Genomic DNA, 17,442 nt, shown 5'->3' with positions numbered 1-17,442 from the left:
TATAATGCAATTTTCACACCAACATTTGCAAAAGTCAAGATTATTTTTGTCTGGTTTTTTTTCCCCTCAAAGTGAATGGCTAGCAAAATTAAGATACATGAACTCTAACCTTGTTTCATTACAAACTAACAAAAAACAGTGATGCAGAGATGCTTCAGACCTAAAAGTACAAGATACACATATCGCTAGTGGCATCACTGCTTGCCAACGGTCATACACGTGAATGAAAAAAATAACACAGTAATAAGGACAGGTATGAAGTATACAATAATTCGTATCATACAAAGCAGCCTTTACTTATTATCTCTTCCTTAGACCAAAACAAAATCACAGAAATCCCTAAATCTAATAACTATTACAAAATTCCAGTACAAGCTAAGGGCAACACAGAGAAGCTACCATGAAGCAAACAGATTTGCAGAGTTTCAAAGTGATTTCAGGTATTGCCTTAGATGTAACTGGGCCAGAGAACATTAGCAAGCAATCCAAAGCATGCTACAGCGTAAATACAATCAAGTGGCCACAGCTCATTTCAGAATCCAAGCTGTGCACAGGTTGCCAGCTAATGTAAAGCTAGTTCAGATGCATTTATGTGAAACTGCCATCAAAAAAATCAGCAGGTGACTAATGAGTAGGCAGAACCCACATCTCACTGATTTCTCAGGTATTCTTCAGATGTTTCTAGTTTCCAACTGAAGTGCTTTTTTCCCCTCTGAAATATGAAAAACAATATTCTTTACATACCATACTACTATCGGTGTTTGCAAACGAAATTTCGTCTCTCACACCTATGTAAACCTATTGACTTCCATGAATTTATCCAAGTCACAGCCACCTCTATTTTGAACTTGGAATACTGTTTCATCCACCAGCAGTTGTCTTTCGCTACCCTCTTCTTTCAAAATCCGAAGAAAAATCCTATCTGTTACCCAGAAACACTGTTGTGAAATAGCTGTGGTCACTAATGGAAGCTTACACATGTGCTTTACATGGTCTTGGCGAAATGGCACCATATCATCACTTTTCTGAGCAATTACGAGTCACAACATCTTCAAATAAAGGCTGACCCAAATTAAATTACATTTAAAACAATACCGCTATCATGAACTACAATGTTCTCAAAACCTCCACTCAATTTAACCTCATTTATGAAGTGCAAAACCAAACAATCTGACATGGCAGCTCAGCATGCAAACTTGTTAACGATGAAGGCAAGGGATTTCCAGTGGAAGATGGACACATTTAATGGATGATGCACAGTCCTGTTGCAGCAAGCAGGAACTTCATTACTGTGCTACACTACTGCTTTAAAAATGAGCTACCCTCTGAAGAGATAGGCATTTTACAGAATAATAGTTCTCTAGTAGTGGCTTTTTAGGAAGAGGGGAACTGTAAAACACCTAATACATATAGACAGAACTTAACTACCTCACAGACCTGCACAGTATTTACAAAGCAAAACCAGAAAATACAGCATTTGTAAGAAAATATGACTTGAGGTGGGGAGGAGATATGTTTGGTGGTTGGTTGTTTTGGGGGTATTTTTTGCCTTTAAAAAATTTTTTTTTGTAAGGGAACCATTAATTCATGTACAATATAACAATGTGCTGCATACGGATTTACACATGGGGTAAGTTAGGTAGTAAGGCTGCTATCCTTAACTATTACTTTCCAAAGGCATGTTTCTTAGCTAACTGTACACAATCCTTCACATATTCTGTAACCAATATATAATAGAGTTATGCAATTTCAGGATAACAAAACTCAAGAAATCAAACTAGTATCAGCTGAAACATGACACACTGCAAGAATTCTAATTCCTCCCAAAGGAGAAACTTAGCTTCTCAAAGATGCTATAAATAATGCATGTATATTTTCACTGGTATACACATTTCAAATCAAAGAAGCTGTGTGAATAAGAACAGATCAACTAAAAATATTCCTTTAATAAGTATGCATGAGCAGAAACTTCCCTCTAAAATACTTAATTTTATTAGTGAAATGGTACCAAAGATAACAAGTATACAAACAATCTCTTTGCTCTATGCTACTTACACATCATAAATAAGACAGCTGTTGTTGCAAGACACGATCCTTCACAGTCTTCCTGTAAGCATACAGACTTGTCATTCTTTTATCAGAATAAGCTGTTTACCAGCCAACAGCATGTGGCTTAAACATCACAAAAATGACTGTCTATACTTTACATGGTAAAGCATTTTCTATAGTCTTAAATGTACACAGTGGCAAGAACATTAAACCCTATCGGAAATGAAGAGTGATTAAGCAGCTTCACAATCAAACTGGGTTTCATTACCTTAGGAATTGGGCAAATTTTTCATTCCCTGTAATATGCTTTCTTTTTTTTCCCCCGGAAGAATTAACTATGCAAAGGAAAAGAAAAACAAACTGAGCAAATAGCTAATATGCTATTAATATTTTTTTTTAACTGAAAGAAATAACTCTTCCCATGAGGTAAGGCAATTAAGTCATTTGATTGTATTAAAGTTGTATTAAAAAATAATCTACTCGATTTTAGGTATAAGTAAGTTTTAAAGGTATGACACTTAAGAAATCTCATGTAACCAATTAAATTATTTCAGAGAACACAAGCCTTGTTTTATCTTGACAAAAATATTTGCTTTGTCATTCTCTTCTTACATGCTTTCTCCCCAAAGAATGAAAAAAGAATCTCTACCATCTATCTCCTGTGTAAATTAGAACTTTTGTCCCCAAATTATTTATCCCCCCTTCTTTGCATACAATTCCTTTTATATCACCCAACAGGTATCAGAGAAGATGATGGAGAGGTAACACTTAAGGCCATCCAAATGTAGATTAAAGGTCTAAAGGGCTGTCTTTGATGCAGGTGATCAGAAAATGCTTTGTATTCAGCTACTACTTTTGTACAGTGGTGGTCCCCAAATTGCATCTTTGCTTTCATCTATAAATCTCTTCTAATAAAAAATAAAAGTAAAAATGGAGCTTTAGTATTTTAACAAGTGAATCAAACAACCGTTCTGACAAATCACTTGCATTCTTGTCTACAGCATGGTGGTGGCAAAATAGCAATAGAGCTCATGTAAGATTTAGCTGAAAATGAGTAATAGCACATATACATTTCTAGAAAATACCACATTATAAGAAGGCACTAAAGCTTCTGCTTGTGCTCCCATATTTTTTTAAACAAATAAGAAAAATTTATTTTCATAATGGCACCTGTACTATTTGCAGCTGAACAGACACACTGCAGTACAGCTCAAAACAACATTGTAAATTCTGATAATATCATACAGGTGTGATCATTTCTGGAAGGACAAAAGAAAACAACAAAACAAAACAACCCCAAAATAACCCAGTAAGCTAACCTATTATCTATAATGTGGCAATGTTCCTTTTTGGAACAGAAAAGTAGCATGCATTGTTCAAATACTTAAAAAGAAATATTAATTTTAGGGCTATTTGGAGGAAATTTTTTTAAATAATAAAACCAAAGAATCTCAAGCAGTAAGCAAATAAAAAACATACTAGTCAGTTGGTATTTAACATAAGAACTGTAAAACTGTGTTTATGTTCAGAAATCCTTTCCCTACAGTTGTCATTTACAACAAAAGAAAGTGTGTATATTTTTTGCACCATTTCCAAGCACATCAAACAGTACACATTGAAGTTTTTGTGGATTTTTTTAACCCACAAGGTAAAACAACACAAAATTCATCAACAAGCAGTATTTCAAAACAACCTTCAATGCATATCTTCAGCTTTTTTTGGGTAGTACAGGTTTACATCTTTCAGTTTCTACTTATTTGTAACAGCGTATGGCAAAACTGAACATAAATCATTTCACAAATAAGTACAGCCATCATGGAAATGCATGGATTTTCAGAGATGAATAGTTCTGATGGCATCTGCCTTTTCATGGTATAACTACTGGTTCGTGCTCTCTTGCTTTACAGCAAGACGACAACAAAGCTATCACAAGAACTGGAAGAGCTACTAGTACTATCAACACGTTCAGGTTGATTGCTTTGACATTTTCTTCCTCATTCTGGAAAATAAAAAGCTTTGGATTTCATTCCTTAGTTGATCAGAGGTCCATTCTTTGCTTTAAACCTCTTCCATTTTAATTGAGAGGTTTTCTTCATTTGGTTGACAGTTCCCATTCTGTTGTAGTTTGAGTTCTTCTGTCCTTTGTGTATCTCTGCTGTCTACTTCCTTGTCAGTTTCTGAATTCTGATCCTCTTTAGTGTGATCTTTGTCCTACCAAAGATAAAATTATTTTACAAAAATATCATATTCTTAGCATTATAGGATATGATTTCCAACCAACTCTTTGTATTTTTATTTTCTCAATTTTTACATGCCTATCTTGTCTCAGCAATTTTTAGAATAGAGGTGTCAGCTTCTTTTCCTTTTTTTTTAAAATAAAAAGCTTTCTTTTCAATTGGCTGAAATTATGCACTCATAACAACCTGTCATCCAAGAAATCACTGCCATAAAGCGATCTGTCTTTATCATCAATATTCAGAATAAACAGAACAAGCAGCATCATGGAACCTGTGAGAAACAGCTCCAGAAATTAAGATTTCACCATATTTTCTAAATAAAACAGGATTAAATTTTTTCGTGCATATTTTTTGTCAAGTATCTGATACATTTTAAGAGTTCTTGGGTAAGCTAATTACTTAAGCATGTGGACAGAGTCACCTAAACCAGCTGTTTTATAACAGTTGAATAATTCTGAGTACAACAAACTACTCTTTAAAGGCATGCTATTTTTCGAATTCTAAGATTAAACAATCTGAAGATGTTTCCTAATCACACCACCTTCTATTTTGCAGGGGAAAATCCCATACCACTCTTCCCCAACCCTTCAATTTTACTCCTGCAGAGTCCAATATGCAGACCAGGACCAAAGCAACCAGGGAGGGGCTGAACTGAAGAATGAGTTTATTAAAAAAGTAATCCTTTCAGCTTGACAGCCAAGCTGTCCCTGAACGCTGCTCCTTAGTTGCACAGTCTGCTTCCTGCCTGCTCATACAAATAGGCAGCCAGCCAAGTCCTGATATATGGCACAGAACAGGAAAGAGAAACCAAAACAAAGTGTTTCCGTAAACTATTCACACAAGCTCCTATAGGTCCAGTAAAGTTGAAACATGAAGACTTATCAAACTGGCCCACTAACACCAACTGTAGGTCTCCAACTGGCAAAAGCTAAACCCAAATGGTAATAATTTGTAAGGAAAACAGGAGAAAAAGAAGGGAGAAGGAAAAGAAACAAAAAGAAGGGCAGAAACTTCAATAATGGCTCCACTAGTGCCACTTCTCTCTGCTTATCATTTGGTCACACAGCTTACCTTCAAAGTAGTGGTGCTTTTGTCAGATTTCTCCTTTCCCTCTTTTTCTTTACTACTTTTTTTCTTGGAAGTGGAGCGTTCTCTTTCTCTTCTTTCATTAGTTGTATCTCTTTCTCTTTTTTTTTCTTTCTTGTTTCTGTTTAAGAAATTTTTTACCCAAATCAGAATTTGATCCAGCAGAAACAACCTTCAAACCATTTAGCTGCAAACTAAACTTTCATCTGTGGGTTTTCCAAAAAAACCCAAAACGTAACAAAACCCCCTTCATAAAGACATGGGGATTTTTTGACTGAAGAAAGTTAAAGAATGCATGTGTTCAGCACCCATGGTATTTGCAAAGAGAAAACCAAATTAACCTGTATCCAGTGAAGGGCTTTTATTGATTTGAAGCAAATTTGCATTGTTGACAGATTTGAAACTCTTCAGTTGAAAGCATATCAAAGCTTAAATCCATGCAGGTTTTTGTTTTGTTGTGGTTTTGTTTTAAATTAAAAGTGAATTATACTGACCAACTGAAGTGATCTGAGACTATTAGTGCAAAGGCAGTAAAAAAATGAAAATACTATAAATTATTCCTTCTTTATTGGTCATTAACTTTTATGTTTACATCAAACTGACCTCCTCGGAGAAGGAGTTCGTGAAGACTTTCTTTTTGTTGTTTTGGATGTTTTAGGAGACTTGGAGGGACTTCTACTCTTCCTTTTACGCCTTTCTCTACAGGATCAAGAAATTCAAGATCATCAAAGAATAAAAATAATAAATTCAGGAACTGGATAAAAACAGAAAGCTCTTAAAATGATCTGACACAGCAACTAAGTAGATATCCCTGAATTTAACATTACGTATCACCAACAATATATGAACTGTACAAAGCAAACAAAAAAATTTTCTTATGTTTCAGTTTGGTGGGGAAGGGGAGGCTGGACGTGGGGAAAAAAAGGTTGTACTCCTTCAAATTTTCCGTTTTGGTTTATCCTTACATGCTTGTACTTACACCTGACAACAATGTAAACACAATGAATTCACTAATCCTGTATTAAGTAACCGTTTCTTCAGTCAGGAAAAGAATCCAATTGAATGAAGAGCCACATTAAGACAAAAGGCATAGTTTGAGCAATACAGACTTCAAAATGTAACATTGCAACCTGAAGATCACCGTAATTTCAGTTCAGCCTGACTGAAGTTTAACTCCTGAATACATGACCTAGCATTCCTATTGGTTTAGAAGCAAACAGTGCAAAATGAAGCTCAAGCTGTTGTCAAAATCAGAATAAATTAATACCTATTGTTTTCCTAGCAGTCCTTGCTCAGCAACCAGAATGTTATCATTCTATAACACACTGAGAAGCTCATAGTATTTTACAAAACAGCTGATTTACATAGATATATGGAATTTGCTGACGTTGCTACTACGGAGTCTGACCTTGAATAGAACAAAACATTAAATAACTGGTTGCAGTCATACTGAAGCACATGTTAAAATACAGCAAAAACTGAGCTAGTAAAGTTTCATTCAACATAAACGTAGAACCTATCTCTGTCAAAGTAAGATGAGTTTTTCATATCACCTCTTCACAGAGCAGGAAAAGTGGACAGGAAGAACCAGTGAAGAAAAACAAGGAAGTTAAAAACTGACTGACAGCGCACTTCAAGATATGGCACAAAAGCTACACTTAGGCATACCAGCTTTTGCAATTCGCACCATTAGATGTGAATATTTATATCTTCAATATTTAGAAAGGTCAAGAAATCAACAGTTATTAGATAAATTATAAAAGGATATATTAAGTTATGCCTCGTATCACTATCTAGATTGATACTCTGACAGTATTATCTACCGTGACCTCCTGAAGCTGCACAGGACAAAATTTCATAACTATTTTGTTCAGCAAGCTCTGAAGTTTGATTTGATCTTTGGTAAACAAAAAGATAAAGTGGCCTCAAAATCATGGAGAAAATAACACAATCACTGATCAGCTGTTCACTAGTTAACATGCTTCTCATGTTGAACATCTTCACATTTATCATCACCTTTTTTCAAATGAGAATAGTGGAAACTGATATATTATTCTGACAGTGCTCCCACTTGGGCTACATTGAGTACATTCCCACTCTATTTTGCTTTCCAGCATACATATCTGTGAGTAACAACGTCCCTTAGTAATTGTGTTCAAACTAGAAACTGTTTATTCATGACATCTGATTTTCAGTTTCTGCTTTTCATATTTCAAGCTGAAGAACTACAACTGTGTCTGACAGTATTTGTTCCCATGTCTATTACATTTGTCTATACAAAGATTTCTGTGCACCCGTTTTAACACTCTCAAGCAATACTAATAGAGCAAAATTTAAGAAAAAACAAGACTGAATACTTAGTGACGCTGTCTCTTAATCATACACGGAACTAACATTCCATACCTATCTCCTCTGCTAGCCTGTAGATGTCTGTTGGAAAAGGAGCCAGATCCTCCTCTTCCTCCAGTCTGTGTCTCTTCCTTCAGCTAGGAATCACAAATAACCATCTAATTTCTAGTACTTGCATGCTGTCTGTCAGTAAAACAAGGTGAGTTGCCACCTAGTTCTTAGAAGGTCCTGTATGTCCTATTCCACCTTCACCTCTTCTCCAAAAAGACGGCTATTTGTCCAATATTTTACACTTGCCAGGTAAAGGATCAGCCGCCTCAACTCAGTGCCGCAGTGTAAATTCAGGCAGCTGAAATGCCAGTTTCTTGGATAACCATCTCCAGAAAGGTCTGTAACCATTTCAACTAGGCAATATCAATCATCAAAGTAAACAGACACCTCTAAATGCAAGCTAACTGTAGCGCAACCTGGCCACAATTACTTTTCAGAGAATAACACAATTACTGAGGTTGGAAGAGCCCTCTGTAGACCATCTAGTCCAACCTTTCCCTCCCCCGCCTTAAAACAGGGTCAGCTAGAGCAGGTTACTCAGGGCCACATCCGGTCAGATTTTTAGTATCTGCATGGATGGAGACCCCACAATCTCTCAGGGTAACTGGTTCCAATTTGCCCAGAAAAAACACAGTTTAAACATTAGAAAAAAGCCTTTATTTCCCGTATGTCAATATATGCCTACTGCCTCTTAGCCAGTCACTGGTCCCCACTGAGAAGTCTGGGTCTGTCTTCTTCACACTCTCCCATCAGCTATTCATACACATTGATAAGATGCCCCCTCCGCCTTCTCTTCTCCAGGCTAAACAATCCCAGCTCCCTCAGTCTTTCCTTGTATGATGGATGCTCCAAGCCCTTTATCAGTTTCGTGGCCCTTCACTGGACTCAATCCAGCATGTCTGTGTGTCTCTTGTAATGGGGAGCCTAGAACTGGACACAGGATTCCAGATGTGGCCTCACCAGTGCCAAGGAGAGGGAAAGAAACACGTTCCTTGACCTGCTCACAACACTCTGCCTAATGCAGCTCAGCTGCAAGGACCCCCAGGTCCTCTTCTGCCAGCCAGCCTTCCAGCCAGTCAGCCCTCAATGCTGTACTTGTGCAATGGAGTTATTCCCACCCAGGTGCAGGACTTAGCCTTTCTCTTTGTTCAACTCCATCAGATGCCTGTCAGCCCACTTTTCCTGTCTGCCAAGGTTTCTCTGAATGGCAGCAAACTCCTCTGGTGTATCAGCCTCTCCCCCCAGTCTGCATTGTCTGCAAACGTGCCAAGGGTGTGCTCTGTCCCACTGTCTAGGCCACTGATGAAGATGTTCAACAGTATTGGCCCCAGTATTGATACTCTAAGGATAATGTTAGAGCTGAAGAAAGAATTGGAAATCCGTATAAAAAAGAGTATTTCTCACATCCTCCAACTTCAAAATAACATTGTCCTTGTTTAGTAACATCCGTATAAAAAAAATTAACTTCATATCAAAGTAGGGTTTTGTACTGTGAGTCCACTAGAAGAGATGCACTAATTTTCACTAGAATTCTTTGTCCAAGTACATGGCATTTGAGCCTTCCATGGTGCTTTCTTAAATAGCAAGATTCTTAAAGGAAAACATAATTGTTGCAAACTAGAGTATGAATTTTTGGTAACATCCAGCTAACTACGCTTGCTATTTGACGTTAGGAACTGGGTCTTCCACCAAGGTTCTTATATAAGCTACACACTGTCAAAATCTTAAATCTTTTTTCCACTTTTATCTAATTCAACACTCCTGAGGCACACAGACAGAAAATGTTATGTTTTCAAAGCTGGCAGGTCTTCAACCCATGAAATAATGTTAAAAATGCAATAAAATAGGAAACTGCATATGCTTAAAGAAGCCACAATATTTTGCCCATAAAACTCCAAAACAATGTGGACATTTCATATAAGGCAAATAGAATGTTCAGAAACCACTACACCCACTTCTGCCTTGTAGGAATCATGAAATCCTGCATTTTGAGGACTATGGGAATTTTGCTTTTGTCCAGTGGAATGATTATAATACGTAGAACTTTTCACAATTCATCCAGCATTTCATTCTCTCAAGGTAACAGATTAAATCCGCTATCTAAATTTGACATGTGGTATTACTGAACTCCCTAGTTCCTGAGGTATTCAGAAAGGACTTTTTCCACCAAAGCTTCTGAATTTGTTAGCCACAATGCTTTTAGAATATGCCTGAGTTAGTCCGCCTACAGAGCCTATAATCAATCTCACAGCCTCCTTTTGCTGTACTGAATTTATCCGGACTTCCACCCAGTTTAGCCTCCCTCAGAGGCAAAAGCAACAGCTACATTAACTTGAATGTTTTCCTGTTTACTATCAGCATTGTTAAGGAATGTTACCTTTTACTTGTACCTGGCCATCTATCCAGCTAAAGAAGGTATCCTTATCCTCCAACTGAGACACATTCACCTTCCGAATGGCTAGCCAGCCAAGTGACAGGCCTGCTTCCTGCTGTTCAGCCATCCAGCTGAAGAGTGGCAAGTACTATCACCCAACTGTTCCTAAGATCTGCAGACCAACACTGCACAGTGTGTAAGTAACCAAGGAACCACGTAACAGTGATTCAGACTTTCATCAGGACAAAGATGATGCATGATGTCTCTTCATCAGAACTTTTGGATGGCTCCAACATGAAGAAATGGCACAAGAATCGTCTACTTACTGTCCTCAAGGACTATACTACATGGTTATGTGAAAGGCAAGCACCAGCAGCCTAACAAGAAACATTGTTCTATCAGGGAACATACAGAGCTCTTTGTAATAGATTTTACTTTATAGGAAAATCTACAAAACAAAATAGTACAAATTTAATTAGTAAAAGACATGGTGATATTGATACATATAAACTAGGATGGTTCCTCACTGAACTGACAAGTCAAAAAAACCATGAAAATATTCTAAACAAACCTGCTGGAGCTACGAGATCTTCTTGAAGAGCTATAGCTTCTTGGGGGTGTTCTGGATCTCTTCTCTTTCTTCTTCTTATCATCTCTCTCTTTTTCTCTTTCTCGCTCTTTCTCCTTATCACCATCTTTTTCCTTTTCTTTGTCTCTGTCCCCTCCTTTGTCCTTATCTCCCTCCTTGTCCTTAATCTTCTCTCTGTCCTTCTCCCCTTCTTTCTCAATATCTTCTTTTTCCTTGTTCTGGTCTACCTCTTCCCTGTCTTTTTCCCTCTCCTTATCTTTCTCCTTTTCCCTGTCCTTGTCCCTGTCCCTATCTTTGTCCTTATCCTTGTCCCTGTCCCTATCCCTGTCTTTGTCTCTGACTCTCTCTCGATCTTTGTTTCGCTCTTTATCTCTCTCCCTGTCCTTCTCCTTGTCCTTCTCCCTGTTTCTCTCTTTATCTCGCTCTCTTTCCCGATCTTTGTCTCTGTCTCTCTCCTTCTCCTTGTCTCGGTCTCTCTCTTTCTCCTTTTCTTTGGCCTTTTCTTTTTCCTTGACCTTTTCTTTGTCTCTTTTCTTGTCCCTGTGAAAAGCCAAACACAAACCCATTAATTCATCTTTGAACTTTCCAATTAAAATTACAACTAACTCTTTAGCATACATTAATTGCTCAAGATAAAGTATGTGCCTCTGTTGAAAACAGTAATTATTCAATACCTTGATTTTCCACCCCTGTTCACCATGAGGGAAAGGTTATATAGCTAGGAAAAATTTGGAAACCAAATTGGAGAAGGGGAGGCCAAAATCAAATCAAACTGTGATCTTCAGAGTGATGTTATTACACTTTGAGAAAATATGTCTCTTCAGCTCACAGTTACGTTATTATACATACATAAATTCTCTACATTTTGTTAGGAGTGAGACAAACTCTACAATCTGTAAATCCACTCTTTACTAAAAGTGTGTCCAGATAAAAGGGACTGCAGATTAACCACCCTCACATGAATAATGACAGCTGACTGACAGAAGTCTTTACTCTGCAGTGTTCTCTCACACAGATATCCTGGAACTGCTTGGAAGTCCAACAACAATTAATACACAGAAATAAAAAAACCAGGGATAAAATGTCACCAAACAAATTCCCTCATAAGGCAAATGTAAGGTCAAAACTCAATCAAGACAATTCAATCATCTCTAATGTCATTAGGGATTTGAAAATTATTGAAAAATTGTTAATACAGTAAGAACAGAAGCAAGGATAACAGAACAAGTCAGCTTCTTTGGGACCAGCAGAATGACATATGTTCATAAAAAGAAGAACAGTGAAGAAAATTCCAACTGATGTTCTAGTCGTCAAGCCAAACAAAAATTAATTAGATCACAGCTTTCCCTGGAAGATTACATTTTGGTATAGGATTATTTGGAAGTGCGAGACTCCATCTTTCCTTTCTAGCAGAGACACACAGGACTCCTAGACCTGCCTCTAGGACATAGGAAAATGAACAATTGTTCAGAGAGAGAAACAGGAGAAAGCACAAGAGCATAAGCTGATTAGCAGGCCTCTACATGTCCAAGAGAACAAGACTGACAGAAGTTGCTGTGTCTGTTGGTATTGGTACCTATTCTAGGATTTTTAAAGGTTCTCAAAGAGACTCCTTCATACATGAAAGGTCCTAAGCACAGCCCCCACCTTTCTTCAACGGAATAAGTGTTTGGCTGTATCTTCTTATCTGCTAATAAATAGTAGGCTGTTGTATGCTCTGTGACCTGACAACTTTGGTTCCCATCAGGTTTTGGCAAATACTTCTTTAGAAGTCTCAGAGAAGGAATATAAGATCATAAAGGTGAAACAGTACGCAATCCATGCAATAGCAAAGAGTCTCACAATGACCCAGGAGGTGCCTTCCAGTTAATTTATCACAGAGTTTTCATTGGACTTGCCCCTTTCAGTGAGCAGATATCTCAAGAAGCTCCAGACCACAGCAACAGAGAATCAAAAGGATCCACCAATAAAGCCCAGCTAGCTATGTAGCCTATTCCTGTTTCCACTAAGGTCCACAGATGTGCAGTTCTCTTTACCACAAAACTTCTTCCCTTAAAAACCAAGAGGCAAGTTAGGTTGTATGAAGCTAAGTATGAAGCTCCCTTTAAATGAATCAGAGGAAATACAGAGACAAAACAGAAAGAAATGTACCAAGACTTCTATTCATGAAGCTACTTTCATAAGCACTTTTGTTTTGTGAATATTCACTACTTCATCCCTCAGAAAATGATGTTATTATCTTGTTGGAATTTCACAGTGTAATAATTAGATGATCAGACTTAAAAATTAAGAGACTAGGTAAAATACAGATGTGTTAGATCCTGAAATGCAAATATGCCATGTAACAGACAGATGCGTTTTGCCCACAGCAGTGTATGACCAATATGAGATCAAAGGCAAAAATAAAAGCTCAGGCACAAGAACTTTATACGTGTTTTCAGAATGCAGGATCACGTTCAGCCTGAATCCAACCTTCTCAACAGATACAGATTGAACAAGTATCATCCACTTTTTTGTGGGTTGCACAGGCTACACAGAACATTCCCCATCTATTGCTTGAAGTCTGGCAATTAAAGTTACCTACTTTCGGTCAGCTTGCACATTGGTATAAACCTAGACTAGACTATCAAAGTTTAGGTCCCTCAGTGTGGTGGTTTAACCCCTGTAGGCACTATATGAGCTACTATGAAGAAAATTAACTCTATCCCAGCCAAAACCAGTACACTCAGCATTAAAATTTACTTTCTATTCTTTTGTCCCACAGACAAAACCTAGGGACAGGCTAAAGCATTTAAGAGCTTACACCCTTGACCATCACCTAAAAAGTTTGTTAGATTTTCATCAAAAACTCTGTGCTAAGAACAACAGTTATAATTTCTTAGGAATGGAACTCACCGAGAACGAGAGCGACTTCTTGATTTCCGCCTTTCCCTAGATCTAGACCGTTTTTTCAGGGGACTTCTGGATCTGCGTCTGTCCTTGTGTCTTGAGAGTGATCTGTTGCCAGATCTACTTCTATATGAACAATGCCAGAAGAAAAATATTTTAATGTTGAAACCATAAAAATTAGGACAACCAACAAAGGGAAAAAACCATAAATCTTGCCTCACTACCTAAAATTACGTAAAGAGTTACACCTCAGTAACACATTGCCTACCAACATTTTTGCAGATATGGATACTTTATGCTTCATCAGGTGCACATGCCCTCCTTTGAAACAATGCACCATTTAAGTAATACCCATGTTTCATAATAACCTCCATGAACATTCTGGAAAATATAAATTCATATCGTATTAGGATAGCTGTCCTTAGTAAATTACAGTGCATAAAATCTACTACAGACAATTTCTAGCAGCTTGTAAAAATACTTAGTTACATTTTGCTTCTTTTCCAAGCCCAGTCACTTATTGCAGTCTCGGTCACTGAAGAAAGATGGCTTTAGCTGGTCTCTTTTTGCTTTGTTCTCCAGCCTTACAATTTAAATGGACTTTAAAAAAGCAAATCAAAACAAACAAAAAATCCCACTGTCTGTGGTTCAGCATTTAGTCAAGTTACCTTTTTAGTTGAAAGTATTTGTTAGCATGGATTTCAATTATAAGAATTCTCAAGGAAAGGAATGAGCATTTACTACATGATAAATAAGGAATGCAAATAATGTGCAGATACTCTGATAAAAATTCAATTAAAGTCTTCCGATAAACATATATAGTATAGTCGCAGATTTGATAAGGAAAATAAGACTTTTAAAAACTAATATATTCCTTTTTTCCAAAATATTCCCTATTTTTGGAAGATCCTACACCCAAGGAAAGCAAAAATAAAAAGCTGAATTTGAACATTAAATTTCAAAAACCAACGTCATTGGATACTTTGTCTGAGAGGTTAAGGTACCATGAAGTTTAACTTACCAAAGACTGAAAGGCCATGTACATTACTCAATAAATCCTGAAGAACAGGGAGTTACAAAAAATACCAGCTCCACCTGTCTTCTGCAGCTCAAGACACACTGAGTAATATATACCAAAAGGAGAGGAGAGACAACCATTTTGCACCTACAGCTTTGCTCCACTTATCAGCGCAGAAATACAAACTAACTAGAGGGCAAATTAATTACAGCTGAGTCAAAATAAGACCTTGAGTAAATTTGTATCACAGAGATGAAAATTATTTAAGTGTTTTATAAAACAGTAAAACTGTAAGGATAATTTATTCTTAGGAATGAAGTTGCCTCAACAGATCAGACTGGCCTTTTTTCAGCATGTTCTCAAAACTGACAGTAGCAGTGGTAAATCATTAAAAAAAAAATAAAAATCAACAATTGCTTAAAGCACAGGTTTTCTGCAAGTAAAAATATGCAAGTTTATCTTCTAAAAATCAATTTGGTTTGTGTCAATATAGAATAGTACTGAGACTACTTCAGTGTTACACAAAACAAAGATTCTTTTTCAGTTATGTCCTGAGTTAGAGAAACAGCAGAGAAACAAGCAATAAGGAAGTGATTAAACAATTCTTCTTGCATTAAAAAGGTACCTAACATTTTGATGTCATTAGATAACACGTACTGTGGTGTCTCGCCATTGCAAAACTGAAGCCTGCACTTATATCATGTTTGTTTGGTAGTATAATTGATTGTGACTCCCTCTGGCCAGCTCTTCTGTGTCTAAAAGAATTCTACTTGCCTTGTTAAAAGATGATGCATGAAAGGATGCAACAGAGCTGTTGCTGCAACACTGACAACACTCACCTTTTTAAAGTGTAAGCCATCAAACACGTTCTGAGTTTCTTTTTTGTTTTTGACACTTAGCATAGCCAAATATCTTTAGATTGATTACGTAAATGCTCAGAAGACATTCCTGACATTGAAAGAATCTGAACCATTTCAGGATGCGCTTGTAAGTCTCACATAGCAAGACTGTCTCATTCTTGGAAAAAATCTTAATGGGTATACTTTAAGGGTGATCTAGTAATTTTATTTCCTCCCATACTCCAAAGCCTGTTTCAGAACTGAACAAATTTAGCAAAGCAAACAAAATCTAAAGAATGAAAACCTGCCCCTAAAGCCTTTTTCTTCTGCTTTTAAAAACCACAGTTTTACATTTACAGTACAGTAAATAAAAATACTGCATTTGTTAACTGGATGTTTAGAAGTTCAGGACATCAGGAACTTTCTACTAGCAAAACCAGCCAGCCTATATGCTCAGGGTATTAACAGGAAACTACACATTCGATCCACAAAATACAGGCAACTATTTCTTTTTAAAATACAGGTCACAAAATGATATTATGCTACATGGCACAAAATGTTCCATGAAACCTTATAAATGGTTATGCTACATGGCACAAAAAGTGCCTTCTAGTGTGTTTTGACTGAAAGTAATCCTGAAAACATATAGCATTTAGAGGGAAAGAGTATCTGTTCAGAGACAAAGTTCCTGGTTACTCTGATCTGTTCAGTGTAAGTTAGTAATCTTCTCTACAGGGATACTTGTCTTACAACTCAGTAAATCTCAGTAACAAGCACCACTAAAAAAAACCCAGTATGATCTCTTAGTCCAAAATAAAAACCATACCTACCTGTGTTTTGAGTGTGATCTTTTCCTTCTAGATCGGGATTTTGAGCTAGACCTGGATTCTGAACGAGAATGGGAACGAGATCGACCGCCTTTTCTTTCACTGCTCTTTCCAGACTCTGAGAGGAAAAAACCACTTTGCAGTGTAAGCTCAGAACATTTAAAGATCCCAGTTAACAATCTGGCACAAGTGGAATGTACCACATATAGTGCAAGGGGCCTACTCTTTGCACATCTTCCTTCTTTGCAAATATCCTTCAGAAACATCCAAGAAAGTCATTGCATATACTCGTTGAGTGCAGCCATCCTGCAGCAGTACACATAAACCAGATAATTATAAAAAGCTAGCTCTATTAGGAATGGGATTTATGTTGCTGCCACAATGCACAAGATCACAACATGTTCTCCTCTTGGTCTATTATTTAATATAATTACTTTCTTTTTTTAAATAACCTGAGAAGAATAGAGTAAATTTAGAGGGCATAATTTTGAAAACAAGCATAAAATGTAAATGATAATTATTACTTTCTATGCTTTTAGATATTTCAACCACTGTACAAATATTGAAGTTTTACTCCTCAAACATTGTTTTGCAGGAGGAAGGGATGGAGAGAACAGGGTGAAAAGTTTGATCCAAAGGCCAGGTAGTCAACAGAAACCTTAACAGTGACCTCACCAGACTTTGGTTCAGACTCTAAAAGGTTGTTATTCTGCTGCTGAACATTGAGGAAATGTTAGAGCTATTTTTCTTCCAACCCTAAAAACCAATAGAAAATGCTCATGCACCCCCCCCGCAAAGAAAACCCCTCACGACTCCACACTATCTAACCTACTTAAGACAATGTCTGGGTTTGTTAGTAAGACAAATGACAAAATCCCGCTGATGAAAAGAAAAAGGAGGATCTCAACTGCAAGCTCAATAAGTTGAGAATTTTTTTATGCTGTGGTTTTGCAACCAGTTTAAGTCAGCATAAATCAGCATTGAAATGTCTGTCTAACCTTTCAACCCAGCAACACCTTCCTCCTTGACCTGGCTTCTCAATGTAAGCAGGAATCAGGGAACCAATCTGTATGAAAAAATGTCCTTCACATTATGTTAAGTTTTATCCCAGATTCATTCTCTGATCCCATTTGC

The 17,442-nt window shown here is 37.1% G+C and overlaps 1 protein-coding gene across 3 annotated transcripts in view; it reads right to left on the bottom strand.

Moving 5' to 3' along the window:
* Positions 1 to 1,958: 1,958 nt before the first annotated feature.
* SREK1 (splicing regulatory glutamic acid and lysine rich protein 1) overlaps positions 1,959 to 17,442 on the bottom strand; it is a 38,938-nt gene continuing 23,454 nt past the window's right edge. The window contains exons 7-13 of one of the 3 annotated variants that reach the window (XM_059833331.1): positions 16,312 to 16,426; positions 13,631 to 13,750; positions 11,077 to 11,275; positions 10,718 to 10,878; positions 5,976 to 6,071; positions 5,358 to 5,493; positions 1,959 to 4,260 (exon numbers count right to left, since the gene is read on the bottom strand). In XM_059833331.1, the coding sequence (XP_059689314.1) occupies positions 4,108 to 4,260; positions 5,358 to 5,493; positions 5,976 to 6,071; positions 10,718 to 10,878; positions 11,077 to 11,275; positions 13,631 to 13,750; positions 16,312 to 16,426 (980 nt within the window). In that variant the 3' untranslated portion in view covers positions 1,959 to 4,107. Of the gene's footprint in view, positions 4,261 to 5,357; positions 5,494 to 5,975; positions 6,072 to 10,717; positions 11,276 to 13,630; positions 13,751 to 16,311; positions 16,427 to 17,442 lie in introns of all 3 variants that reach the window. The other 2 variants (XM_059833329.1, XM_059833330.1) reach the window with 2 other exon arrangements.

Source organism: Gavia stellata, chromosome Z, assembly GCF_030936135.1.
Source record: "Gavia stellata isolate bGavSte3 chromosome Z, bGavSte3.hap2, whole genome shotgun sequence".
In the NCBI taxonomy this organism is placed as follows: domain Eukaryota; kingdom Metazoa; phylum Chordata; class Aves; order Gaviiformes; family Gaviidae; genus Gavia; species Gavia stellata.
The sequence above is the reverse complement of the archived record's forward strand: the minus strand, read 5'-3'. Positions and strand labels throughout refer to the sequence as shown.